The sequence below is a fragment of the Myotis yumanensis genome, unplaced genomic scaffold (assembly GCF_028538775.1).
Source record: "Myotis yumanensis isolate MYYU_CA2020_CCGP unplaced genomic scaffold, mMyoYum1.0.hap1 SCAF_8, whole genome shotgun sequence".
NCBI lineage: Eukaryota > Metazoa > Chordata > Mammalia > Chiroptera > Vespertilionidae > Myotis > Myotis yumanensis.
Genome location: NW_027223759.1, coordinates 35,943,493 through 35,956,069, shown reverse-complemented (window position 1 = coordinate 35,956,069; position 12,577 = coordinate 35,943,493). Strand labels below are relative to the sequence as shown.

Here is a 12,577-nt window from a genome sequence, read left to right as displayed (position 1 = left end):
TGGAGACAGTGGCTGGAGGAGGAGGTGTGCAGCAGAAGCCCACGTCACAGGGTGGGGTGCTCAGTGGTCGGGGAGCCAGAGGGTGCCTGCTGACATGGGACTCCTGGAGGTGAGTGTAGGCTCCTCTGCCTGCGCCCTGAGCCCCTCTGCAGGCACCGGGCCCACACTGAGCCGCATGAGCATTGGTTTTCCAATTCATGGTTCTGCGTCCGGCTGGTCAGGGCTGTGGCAGGGTTGGCAGCAGGGCTCACTTCTTGGCAGGGAAGGCCTGGCTGAGGTGGGCATGTTGCTGCCGTTGTACTTCCTAGTCCAGCTGCTCCTTCCTGGCCACCTGGGAACGGGGCAGGAACGGTCTTAGGCCTCCCAGAGCTCTGTGACAGGAAGCACTGGGAGGCCACAGTCCATGGCTCCCCCAGGAGGTGACATGCATGGGACTGAAACATCAGCAGACACACAGGGGCACGCAGGCTCACCTCATCAGGTACATCCACCTATCCTAGGGACCCACAGTGGACAGACCCTCTTCCATTCAGGCCATGAATGTACTCAGAGTGATAAGGAAATAAGTTCTCCTGAGCTCATAAATTCAGCAGGCGTGGCTTGGTGGGTCAGGGACACTAACTTGGGGGTAACATGGGGCAGTCACTTTACCTTTCTGGGTCTCAGTTTCCTTATCTGTAGAATGAAGCTGTCTCTGACAGCTTGGAGCCTGTGGGCCAGCCCTGGCAGGCATGTCTTTGCCTGTGTGTATACATGTGTGTGTACATGTGTGTGTGTGTGGGGGGGGGGGGGCAGCACAGCTACATTTCCAAGGCTCTGTCACACTGTCACCACCTTGTCCCCACATGACACTCTCTCTTCTTGCCTGAAGGTCAGGTGCAGGGGCTACAACTGCCACCTGCCAGGCACAATCTGGACACTTTGTAGGCCTCGACCTCAGATTGAGGGACTGTCCTCACCACCCCTCCTCACGGGCAGGCAGTAGAGGCAGAGCAGGTGGCAACTGCCCCAGAAACCTGCTCCGCCTCTCAGTGAGCTGGAGCTCCTGGGTGTCAGTCTGGAGAGCCCCTGCTGGAGGGGTGTGTTGCAGGACACCGGGCTTTCCCCACCCCTCCCCTCCCCTCCTCTGCCCTCCACCCGGCCCCACCTGCTCCTCCAGCACTTGGGACTCTAGGGCCTGCTTGGCCTCCACAGCCAGGTCTTGCTGGTGCTGGGCAGCCAGCTCCTGGGGCTGCTGGGCTTGGGCCTGCTCTAGCTCTGCTCTCTGGACCTGGGTGAGAACTTAGACACCTCACTGCTGCCCGCTTGCCCTTGGGGCCACTATTCCTTTGTCCAGGCCTCTGTTACCCACTGCCCTCTGCTGGGGGGTGGGCCCCAGTCTAGATCGGCAAGCAGATTTGGGCCTCATCTGAGCTAGAGCCCAGCCCACAGGCCGGCAGGGTGGACCTTACATCTGCTTTAATGGCATCCTGGTTTCTGCTTGTCTGGACTGGGGTTCTGCAGGCGTCATAGGCTGAATCTTGCTGTCTCCCACCTGCTTGTAAATTGCTTGTCTAGGGTGGAGAGTCTGCCCAGTGGTGGAAAGGGAGATCCCCCCAACACATGCAGGGGAGCTGTGCTCCCCCCACACCTCCCTTTTTGGTTTAGGTGTTGGCTCACGAGACACCCGACCGTCCCACCACTCCCAGGTGTGACCCAGCAGACACCCCTGTGCGTGCACACCTGTATGTGTGTCCTGAGTCAGGCAGGGTGGCCCACCCTCCTGGGACCCACACCACCTGGATACCCCCTGTGCTGAGCCCACTCCCAAGGCTGGGGTATGCAGAGCTGCGCCAGCCCTGCTAACCTGTAGGTGCTGGTCCTGCCTCAGGGCCCTGTCCACTTGGAGGTGCAGGCTGCTCAGGGGCTGGTCCAGTGGCTCCTTGGCCCCCACTGTGTCCCCTTTCCTGCTCAGCGTGTCCCGCTCTCTCTGCAAGAGCAGAGCCTGTAGTGGCTGCTGGGGGAGTGTGGCCTGCTCTTCGGGGAGCATGTGGGTACCTCTGGGAAGGGCCCTGGGTCCCATGAGCACTGGCTTGGTGGGGCAGGGTGCTGCCCTGGGCCAGGACCCCAAGCCCCACCCAGGGCCATTGGCATTTGAACGAGGGTGAAACAGAGAAACAGTGTTGGTGGGAAGGTCGGTGGGGCTCCATTTGCCCCTGTGGATACCCCTTTGGAGGAAGGACCTGACCCCGGACGTGCCTGTTGGGTGCTGCTGGGGATGGTCTCTGGCCTTGCAGTCCTAGCAGCAGCTGGGCAGCATCAGAGCCCAGGCCCTCTCTCCAAACCAGGCCTGTCCACTGCCCACTGTGCCCAGTCTTGCTGCAGCCCCAGTCGGTCCTCCCTTCAGGGTCTGGGCTCTCAGGGGCCTGCTACAGAGGAGCAGCCTTAGGGTGAGACCGTAGGGTCAGTGTTCAAAAGCAAGGATTCCTTCTTCTTCAGGACTGAGAAAAACAGCCCCTCCACTGAAAAGGAAGTCCTGTTTCTTTAAAATCCCAGTGACAGCCCTGGCAGTGCATGTGAAACAGAGAAACATGAGGTCCAAAATAAACAAACGGCCACGGCCGGGCTTCCCCTCCTGAGACACCAATAAAGGGTTTATGGGTTTGCGGCCCCTCGCAGCTGACCTCCTGGAACTCATTAGCTGTTCCTCCCCTCCCCCACGGGGCGGTGCCACAGCCAGGCTAGTGCTCAGCCCCCCAGGAGCCCCTGGAGTGGCCGTGAGTCCTCCGCTTCCCCAGCTCAGCAGCTCAGCGCTGGCCCATCCTTCAGGAGAAGTGACAGGATCCTGGTGACTGTACCCAGCTGGCCGACCCTCCTTCCTGGGCGGGCAGGTGGCCTGGTGTGGACAAGCTGGCCAGTGGTTGTCAGTGCCTGTGCTGGCCTGCTGGTCTCTGTGCCCCCATCCAGACCCCAATCCTATCCCCAGGGTCCCTTCCCCACACTGACTTGGCCACTCCCCTCTGGAAAACCCTCCTGTCCCTGAGTCCGCCTCAGCTGAACAGGACCTGCCTGGGACATGGGACAGATACTCTCCCGGGGGCTCCAGGCCCAGCAGTCCCCTCCCCGCCAGGGCTCCACTGCTCCCTCAGGAGGCGTGTGGTCAGTGTCCACATAGCTGTCACATACACCCTCCAACCCGTGGGGACCATGGCTGTTCCTGGTTCTGCCTCTGCTCCTGACACAACTAACTCTTTCCCTCCTGCCGGAGGTGGTGGCAGCCTTCACCTTGTCTCTGGCCCTGACCTTTCCTTTTCTCTCCTCTCTGATGTTTGCATGCCCCCTGGCATCTTTCTCCTTCAGAGTCTGAGAGCCTGGGGCACCTGTCTCCTTGCTGCTCCTTCTACCAGTGATGCTAAGCCTGGCCTCTGTGGTCCCCTGGTCCTTTTGCCCTTGGGCCACACTGCCCAGACCAGACAAGCCCACCCCAGCAGGAAGCCAGTCTTTATAGGTCTTGGTGAGCAGGTGACACAGTGACAAGCCCAGGGGTTCACTGGACCCGAGGAGGCCCTTGCAAAGTCTGGGGGGGGGGGGTGCCACTTACCACGGCCTCCACCAGCCCTCTGAGCAGCCCAACCTGGGACAGCCATGAGTGACAGACACCTGGTTCCCTTTGCATAGGTGAGCCCAGGCTGAATGCCCTTCCCGGAGCCCTGCCTGGGGCCAGGGCTGCAAGGGGAAGGATGACAGGGTGTGGATGTCTGTGCCCAGGTGGCAGCTGTGTGCTCCTGAGCTCCTCCTCTGTCTGTGTCCGCATACCACTCTAGATCCCTGTGCTGGGGGACAGGCAAGACCCTCTGCCTAGACGTGGCCCAGGGGTGCTCACAGAGACTCTCAGCCATGACCTGCCAGGCCCCCAGGGCAGTAGGACACATCCCCAGCCTCACCTGACCCCAGCGAGGGACCCTGGTGAGCGATCCCCTGACCCTCTCCTAGGGACCACTGTCAGAGCCCATACCAGTGGCTGGCGTGCATGCCGCACCACAAGCTCCCCTTGTAGGTGGGAGCCCTTGAGGTGTTGGGAGGCCTTGTGTCCCTGCAGGATGTGCCCCTTCATGCACTGTGCCCCCAATCCCTGCCTCCTGAGCTGCTGCCTCTGAAGTACCTGGGTAGACAGAGGCTACGTGGACCAGGCTCTCGGGTGGTCCTGGACCAGGGAATCCCTGCGTGTGCTCTCCCTCCTCCGATTTCTGCTCTGTCAGCCGGGCACTGAATGGTGTCTGGACACCTGGACCTCTGTTCATGCCCAGGGGCTGATTCTGTGAAGGGATGCAGGGCCCTGCCTTCTGGGGGCCTCACCTGCCGCAGGGGCCCCTGTGCACTCTCGGCCTCCTGGCACTTGTGCTCCAGGCTGGCAACCTGCTCCTCCAGCCGCCAACTCCTCTGGGCCAGGCCCTGGCTGTGCCTCCTGCTCTCATGCAGGGCCCGGTGCAGTGTGTCCAGTTGCTCCTGGGGAGGGGGGCACAGGGTGTCTGCCCAGGCCTGCTGCAGGTCGCTGGGAGGTGAGGAGGCGAGACGAGGCCAAGTACACTGTGCACACCTGGGCCGCCTGAGATGTAGCCGTGGGAACTGGAAAGGAGGCCTTGTGGGCCCGGTGTGGGCAGAGGCTCCGCTGGCAGGTTCTGTGCTGTGGCCAGAGTGGCCTCAAGACACAACCAGTGTCCCTCACCTGCTTCCAGACTTGGAATGAAGACCAGAGTCACCCCAAGTCACGGAGCCTGTTGGACTCAGCCCACCCCCTCTACCACCTGCTCCCCTGCCCCAGGGCCCTGCCCTCACCGCCCAGAGTCCTGCTCAGCCCTGCAGCCCCACCAGCCTCACTGAGTCCCCCACCGACGCCACCCACACCAGGTCTCTCTCCTGTGACAGCAGCCTTGCCCCCTCACCCCTCTGCTCTGAGCCCTCACCAGGAGAACCTGGCCCCTGGGCCCCGAGCCGGCCTGCAGTGGGGCCTGGAGATTTCTGATGAGTTCTATGCAGAGTCCATTGTTGGAAACTTGAGGTTGGCTTGTGACCAGCATGGCTTCATGAGTTGGGCCAGTCTCTAGTTTTTGAATTTTCCCCTGTGTTCTGTGCGAGAAGTGGCCAGTGTCTCTGGTCCTCTGACTCTGTGGTGGACAGGAGGTGGCTTGGATGTGAGTGGGGGAGTAAACGGATATGACATAGGACTTTGAGCCTGGAGGGGCCGTGTGGGGGAATGAGGACTCCCAGGTATGGGCTGCCGGGTGGTCCAGGACCCACTCACCCAGACGGAAGGCAGGCAGGGAACATGTCTGGGGGTGAATGTTCAGAGTTCAGTCTTGAGGGGTGCCCAGGAGTCACTAAACTCAGGGCAGTGTTTCAGAACCAGGTGGCTCTGGAGGCCAGAGGAGGGGAGGGTGTCCTGGTAAGAGGGGAGAAGGGGAGCGAAGGGTTCCTGGCAAGTAGATGTCCGGACAGAGAGAAAAAGAGATGGTCGAGCAGGGAAGCCCAGAAAGTCAGCAGAAATTGGGAGGGAGGGGCCAGTCCCTTAATGGGGGTGCCCCAAGGGGTCAAGGAGACACCCAAAAAGGACTCTTTGGGTGGGACCAAGTGTTGCTAGTGACCTTTTCTAGTGTGTGTGTGTGTGTGTGTGTGGCGACAGGCTGAGGGTGTGGGAGGGAGAGGGGCAGGCCTTCTGGAAGCCTGGCTGGGGGAGGGAGAAAGGGCCAACTGAGGGGGTGAAGTGTGAGGGCAAGAGGAAGCCTGGGCACAGAGCCAGGGAGAGGAGCCTGAAGGTGCGGGGACCCCAGTGACCCAGGCAAGCTCTAGTTCGCAGGTCCCAGGGTCCCAGTCTCAGCAAACACCCATCCTCCACAGCGACCACAGCAGTCAGGCCCCGGAGCTGTCAGAGGGGCCATGGTCCATCCTTCCACTTTATTCTCACTAAACGCTGGAGCAGACTCTGGCCGCTCACACAGGAGGGCTGCTCGGAGGAGCCAGGAAGTGACTGGAGACGGCAGGGTGACCCTGTACACACTTTTTTGGGGGCTGACACTAGTACTTTGAAAAAGGAAAGGGAGGAGGGCAATGCTTGTCCCTAAAATTGTGACGTTTCACCCTCCCTTGCAATTTTGAAAATTATAATTTTCTGTTTGTACACATTTTCCAGTAGAAAAGCAGAGGTTTCCTTCAAACACGGCTTAAATATTTCATGGTATTTAAAGAGGCCCAGACCACTTATGTGAAACACTGGGCTCCTCTTGTAAGGACTCAGTGCCCATGGAATTAAATTCATTGTAATAGCAAATGGATCCCAGCCTGTGGCTCTGACCTGGGAGCCAGGCAGGGAAGAGCCGGGCGTGGGGCAGGGACACGGGGCTCCCCTCGTGCCCTTGGACCAGGCCCCCAGCCTCAGTTTCCCCATCTGTGGCATGGGGTGATGCAATCTCACTGGGTTCTTGTTGGGACCAGGAGAAGGAAGGGAGGGGGCTGTAGGGTGCCACACCCTCTGAGGGCTGTTGTGAAATGAGGGTCTTGTAGAAGGAAGGGTGGAAAATGTCTTGTGCACATACAGGGTGGGGGTCTCATTACACAGCCTGCTTATGCACAGTGAAGAGCAGAGCATGCCACGACCCCCGACCCCCAATCCCCAATCCGTCCTCTGGGCCTTGGAGTTCAGGTCCTCAGCCTGACACCATTCCAGCCCCTGGGTCACAACGGACCCATTCATTGGTTGGCTAGTTCCGCCCTCTGGCCAGTCCCAGGACACAATGAGCCCCTGAATTGCTCAGATATGAGGGGCTTGGCACTAAGTAGTGACAGCTGAACACCTCTGGACTCTACCACCCCGCTGGCCTCTTTTGTCCAGCCTGTGCTACCCCTCCTGCTGCCTTAAATCAGTTATAAACATCTTTTCTTCCCTGTAAACTTTGCAATCAGCTTGTTCAGTTTCCTCCAAACATATCACAAACAAATAGACAAAACCAAACCAAGAAAGCAAAGAGCAACCAGCAAACAGCCGACAACCAGGAGCATAAACCCAGATCCCCCCAGAAGCTGACCAAAGGTCCGCACTGCCCAAGCCACACCCTCTCGCCAGTGAGACCAGATGTGGCGACAAAAGGAGGCACAAACATGGAATTAGTCTTTTGAATTAAAGAAGGAATAAAAACTGAAACTCCTGGAAAATGGGTAAAAAGGAAAAGAATTCATATGAAAAAGCTACGGGTCACCCAGCAAACCTCAATTAGGGAAAACACGGTTCACACTGAATTCTCTTACTAGTGAGAGAGAAAGTCCAAACATAAACACACACTTATTCAATGTCAGAAATCAGAAAAATGACAACCAAAAGAGGATGTTAACAGAGATAAAAGCCGAAATGAGTAAAGTGGACAGAAATAAGAGAAGAGATAAAAGTTGATTCTTTGAAAAGATCAATAAAAGAGATGAACTGTTGGCAAGTTGGATGAGGGGAAATAAATAGAATCTCCGACACCCAGCACAGGCACAGATCTAACTGCAGGTATAACCACACATGTCACTATGATGACGGTAAACACATGTGCACTCAAAAATATAAGGTGGGTGACTGCCACGTGACAAGGCAGAAGAACTGAAAATGACAGAGATGAAGAGGCAGTTAAAGCCTATTTAAGATGATAGGAGGGCGCGGTTTGCACGCAAATTCAGACTAACCTTTAAAAAAGCTTACCTCTTAGGCGATTTAGATTATTCCAGGTAAAAGAAAAAGATGGAAAGCTCACCAATTCACTAAATCAAGATAAAACAATCTCAACACAAAAAAAGCTGATAAAGACAATACCCTAAGGAGACACACAGACATTCTTGACAAAAGTTAGGAACCAGCTGAAAACGTGTGCCCAGGGGTGCCAGGGGCTCCCCAGCTTTGCTTCTAGAACCTGGACTGAGCTCAGGCTGGGCCTGGGGAGCGTTCTCTGGAGAGGTGGGGTGTGCGGCAGGGCTCACACCGGGGCACGTGAGAGCCAGTGGGGTCAGACGTGACAAGTCCGGGTGCCAGGAGGACACTGTGAGCCTTGGAGCGGGAGGCTGGGACCTGGCTCTGATGCAGGGTCATGTGGGTGGGTGATGCGGGCTGTGCATCGCTGATCTAGTGAATCCCCAGGGTAGCCCTGGAAACGGGAGGGGTTTGCACTCAAACAAGAATCTTACTGTTTGCACAGCACGGCCTACCATTTAATTAGAAAAATATGTTTTTAATTAGCTTTCTCTTGACAAACACATTGGCTTATGTGAAATGGAGAAAAACCCAGCCCGGGAACGTGAAAGTTGTCGTGTAGCTTGCAGACCTTGCTCTGGCTCACACCCTCGGTGGCAAACACTGCGGCCTAGGTTGGCTGTTTGTCAAAAGGGCCTGGGGCTGCCGGTGATTTAGGCGAGTCTCAATCCCCACCCCAGGCCCACTGCAATGGTCAAGAGGTCACAAAATGTGGGAACACTTTCCTCAGAGCTGGAGAACAGAACTTTGAGGGCTCCTGCAAGATGGAGGATAGACACAACCAACCAGCCTGAAAATAGGAGAAATGGTAATTGCCAGAATTCTAGAAAATTTTCACATAATACTGATAGATTTTAGGACACACACTTCAATAAAAAAAATGAGGAAATTATTGATCAAGCAGAAAAATTAACATGGATACAGAATATCTGAAGAACCTCAGAAGACCCCCCCAGTCCCTGGGAACCCCGGCTCAGAGCCAGGACTGGAGGGGCATCTGACATGGAGGGGAGGCCTCCGGGGATGAGGGTCATGGTGGGTGAGGAACAAGAGGCCTGCAGTCACTATGGCTGTGCCCCCAGAGCAGGGCCCTCGCCCACCCCATTCCTGGAACAGAAAAGCTCTAATGAGGGCTCAGGACTGCTTTTGCCACCGGCTCCCCATGCCCCACGGCCCCCACGGCTCCTCTTGGGACCTTTCTCTCTGCCTTTCCTTTGGGCCTGAAGTATTTGGACAGGGTCACACCAAGTCCCCAGGAGGTTCCTCTCCACTTCCAACTTTGAGCAAGACCAGACCCCCTTCTTTAAAGACGTGCAGAGGAAAAAAATGATGACGTACGTAGCAATCAACTGTGGTTCAAGAGACAAAGCCAATCTGAGGAATCAGATCTGAGGGTCTCAAATTAAAGAGAACAAAGTGATTGCAAGAAAAGGGAATCCATGTTAGAAAAGGTTCAATGACATTCTCAAGGTGAGGCCATGGGGGAGCCGGAGAGTGAACAATTGAGATAGAAACACAAAGGCCGCCCTACCTGGTTTGGCTCAGTGTACAAAGGTCGGCCTGCGGCCCAAAGAGTCCCGGGTTTGATGCAAGGGCATGTACCTAGGTCGCAGGCTCCTTCTCAGCCCTGCCCTGGTAGGGGCTCATGCAGGAAGCAACCAATCGATGTGTTTCTCTCACATCGATGTTTCTCTCTGTCTTTCCCTCTCTCTTCCATTCTTCCTAAAAATCAGTGGGAAAATATCCTCAGGTGAGGATTAACAACAACAACAACAACAACAACACACACACACAAAGGCCAACACAGGACAGGTCAGCTAAACAGGCAGGGACCTGGAAAGGTGAAGTTCAAGGTCAGGAAGGAAGACAGGCCCAGAGAGCAGTGTTGGGCTGCTGAGAATTTTGGGACAAACAAACAGGGAAGCGTGGGGAGGAGAGATGCTTTTCCAGTGGAAAGAACTTGTATAAACGGAGGTAGATTGGATTCTGCCTCGTCGGTTCACCAAGCACAGGCACAAACAATGGAGGAGTCAATGTTTTGGCAATGTTTTTGAATTTCAAAGCTAAATGGGCGTTCTGGCTTCCCACTCTGGAAATAACACTTTAAATAACCTACAACATTCTCACATTTCTGGAATCCAACTGAGACGGAGGTCAGAGGGCAAGCAACCAGCCTGAGATCGAAGGGAAAAAGGCCTCTCTCGGAGAGATGGGAAGAGGGCTGGCTCACCTGAGACAGCTGTGTGCACAAGAGTTCAGCCGACACGTTCAACAAATTACTGAAACCCGGGGCCGGCAGTTACAGATGGCCTGTGACCTTTGGCCCTGATGTCATCCTGTAATGATTACGTAGCAAAGGGATTTGCAGAGGTAATGAGGGCTAGTAATTAACCAATAGGAGACCACCCAGGTGGGTCTAGTATCACAGGAGGCCTGATCTTCGGGGATCCGATGAGGGCCCATGAGAAGGCCCATGCCAGGGACTGGGAGACGCCTCTAGAAGTTGCTCCATCCTTAGCCGAGGGCTGGGATACGGGACTTGGTCCCAGAGCCACAGGGAACTGGACCCTGCCACACCCTGAATGAGCTGCCCGGGGATTCTTCCAGCTTCGGGACCAGCCCACCCCAGAGGCTGAGACCTTGAAGAGAACAAGTCACCCACGAGGGATCTTTGGCCTGCAGGACTGGGGGCCCACAAATGGGGTTCCATCGGCCTCTGTGATTGAGAAGGAAGGCACCAGGTGTGGCTGCTGTTGGATAATCCTCTGGGTCTGCAGACACTGGGGGCTTTGAACTCAGGGGCAGGCTCTGGACAAACCCAGCCAGCACTTAGCAGAAAGATAAGGGCAGGTCCCGGGACAGAACTCCTGGGGGAGGCCGGGGCACAGGAGGGGTCCCAGCTGCCACCAGCATTCCCTGAGCACAGGGCAACATCGCTACCACGCTCATCTCCGTAACACTCCTGTACCCCCAAGACCAGGGAAAGGGACGAGGCCAGGATGTGGGCGCTGGAGGGAAGGGGAGAGCAAACAACCTACAGTCAAGGGCAGAGAAAAGCAGAGTGAACACACCACTGTGAGGCCTGTAAGTGGGACAAAGTCTCCTGAAACGGCAACAGGGCAGAGACTCAGAGGTGGAGTTGAAACGGAAGCCTGGCTGAGGGACGGTGGGGCGGGAAGGGCAGGAGTGCCTCTCGGACGGGTGGGCTGTGCCGCATCAGGTGGAGTGGAATTCAGGACAGAACGGTTACAGGCAGAGGCCTCCAGATCTGGAAAAGCTGGAGCAGCGGGAAACGTGGAATTCTGAAGAGCATGCCGTAAAAATCCACAAATCAAAGACTCTTGGAATAAAGGAGACGTTGCCAAGAGAAAAAAATCACAGTGGGAAAATTTACCGCATCACTCTCAGCCTGGATAAATTCGGGAGACAGACCCAGTGAGGAGTGTTGTATTTGTAATGGTTGATTTAATAGGTATAGTTCAACTTATTTTCAAACTAGAGGCCCGATACACGGAATTCGTGCAAAAGTAGGCCTTCCTTGCCCAGACTTCCAACACCAGCTTCCCTCTGGCACCCAGAACCCGGGTTTTCCTCTGGCTGCCAGCAGGCACCCGGGACCTGGGCTTCCCTCGAAGCCCTGGCTTCCTCCAGAAGATCGTCCAGAAGGACAATTATCATATTACACTTTTATTATTATAGATGTGCATGGGACACATACATGTGAACATATGTGTAAAATGGAACACAGTCCCACCCTACCTCTCCTGGTTTCTTAGACCCTCATACCTCACAAGTCCTGCCACCACTCAGCCAGGCACCTGGGCCCTGGGATGACCCACCCCCATCACCACAGCAGCTTCGGCTGGAGGGGTCTTGAAACAGAAATTACGTTTTGTCTTACAAATCTTTTCTGGGCTGAGCTCCTCCGTGCTTTCTCTGGCCCCTCCCCTGCAGGACCGTCCCTGTCCTCCCTCACCCATCCATCCAGGGCACTTTCCTGTGTCCTGCCCCACGAGTCCCTTCTGCTCTGCTGCCCACAGCCACCTCAACTTCCCAGGATGAGGCCCGAGACCCTGGTCCCCCAGGGCCTCCCAAGGGCCAGTGCTCTGCTCCAAGCACACTGTTCCCCACGCCCCCGAAGTCCTCAAGGAGCCTCAGCTTTCCGGGGTAGTGAGGGGGAAGCCGGCCCCATCACCCAGGCCGGGCCCTCTCTGGGCCCAGATTCCTCACCTGGAAACTGCAGACCACCAGCCACCTTCACAGCACGGAGCCCACATGGGGTCATTTACTGAGCTTATCCTGTGCAGCCTGCTTCGTGTGTGAGCGGCGTGGGGTAAAAACCGCCCCACAGGCCCTGGATGAGCTGTTTGGTTGGTTGGAGGGTCAACCCATATACCAAAAGGTTTCGGGTTTGATTCTGGGTCAGGGCACATACCTAGGTTGTGGGTTCAATCCATGGTCGGGGTGCGCACAGGAGGCAACAGATTGATGTTTCTCTCTCACATCCATCCATCTCTCACCTCTCTCTCTCTCTCTCTCTCTCTCTCTCTCTCTCTCTCAAAATCAATAAAACATCCTTGGATGAAGATTAAAAAAAAAAAGTCCCGTAACAGCATAGACCTGACCCCATAGAGAGAGAGCACCGAGGCTGGGCCACCCGATGCCTGCTGGTGTGGTCACAGAAAGAGGCGGGTCTGCCCCTGGTCTGCCTCGGCTGGCTCTGCCACCTAGGCCAACTCAATCTGCCCAGGACTCAGTTTCCCCAGTCTGTAAAATAAGGGTTAGGACCACCTCAAATACAGCTCTGCAGGGACAGCCCTG

At 56.2% G+C, this 12,577-nt stretch overlaps 1 protein-coding gene across 1 annotated transcript in view; it reads right to left on the bottom strand.

The window, feature by feature from the left end:
- Positions 1–233: 233 nt before the first annotated feature.
- Positions 234–12,577, bottom strand: part of CROCC2 (ciliary rootlet coiled-coil, rootletin family member 2) — a 56,437-nt gene continuing 44,093 nt past the window's right edge. Inside the window, exon 28 of the mRNA XM_070423386.1 lies at positions 234–331. Within this exon, the coding sequence (XP_070279487.1) occupies positions 305–331 (27 nt within the window). The 3' untranslated portion in view covers positions 234–304. The remainder of the gene's footprint in view (positions 332–12,577) is intronic.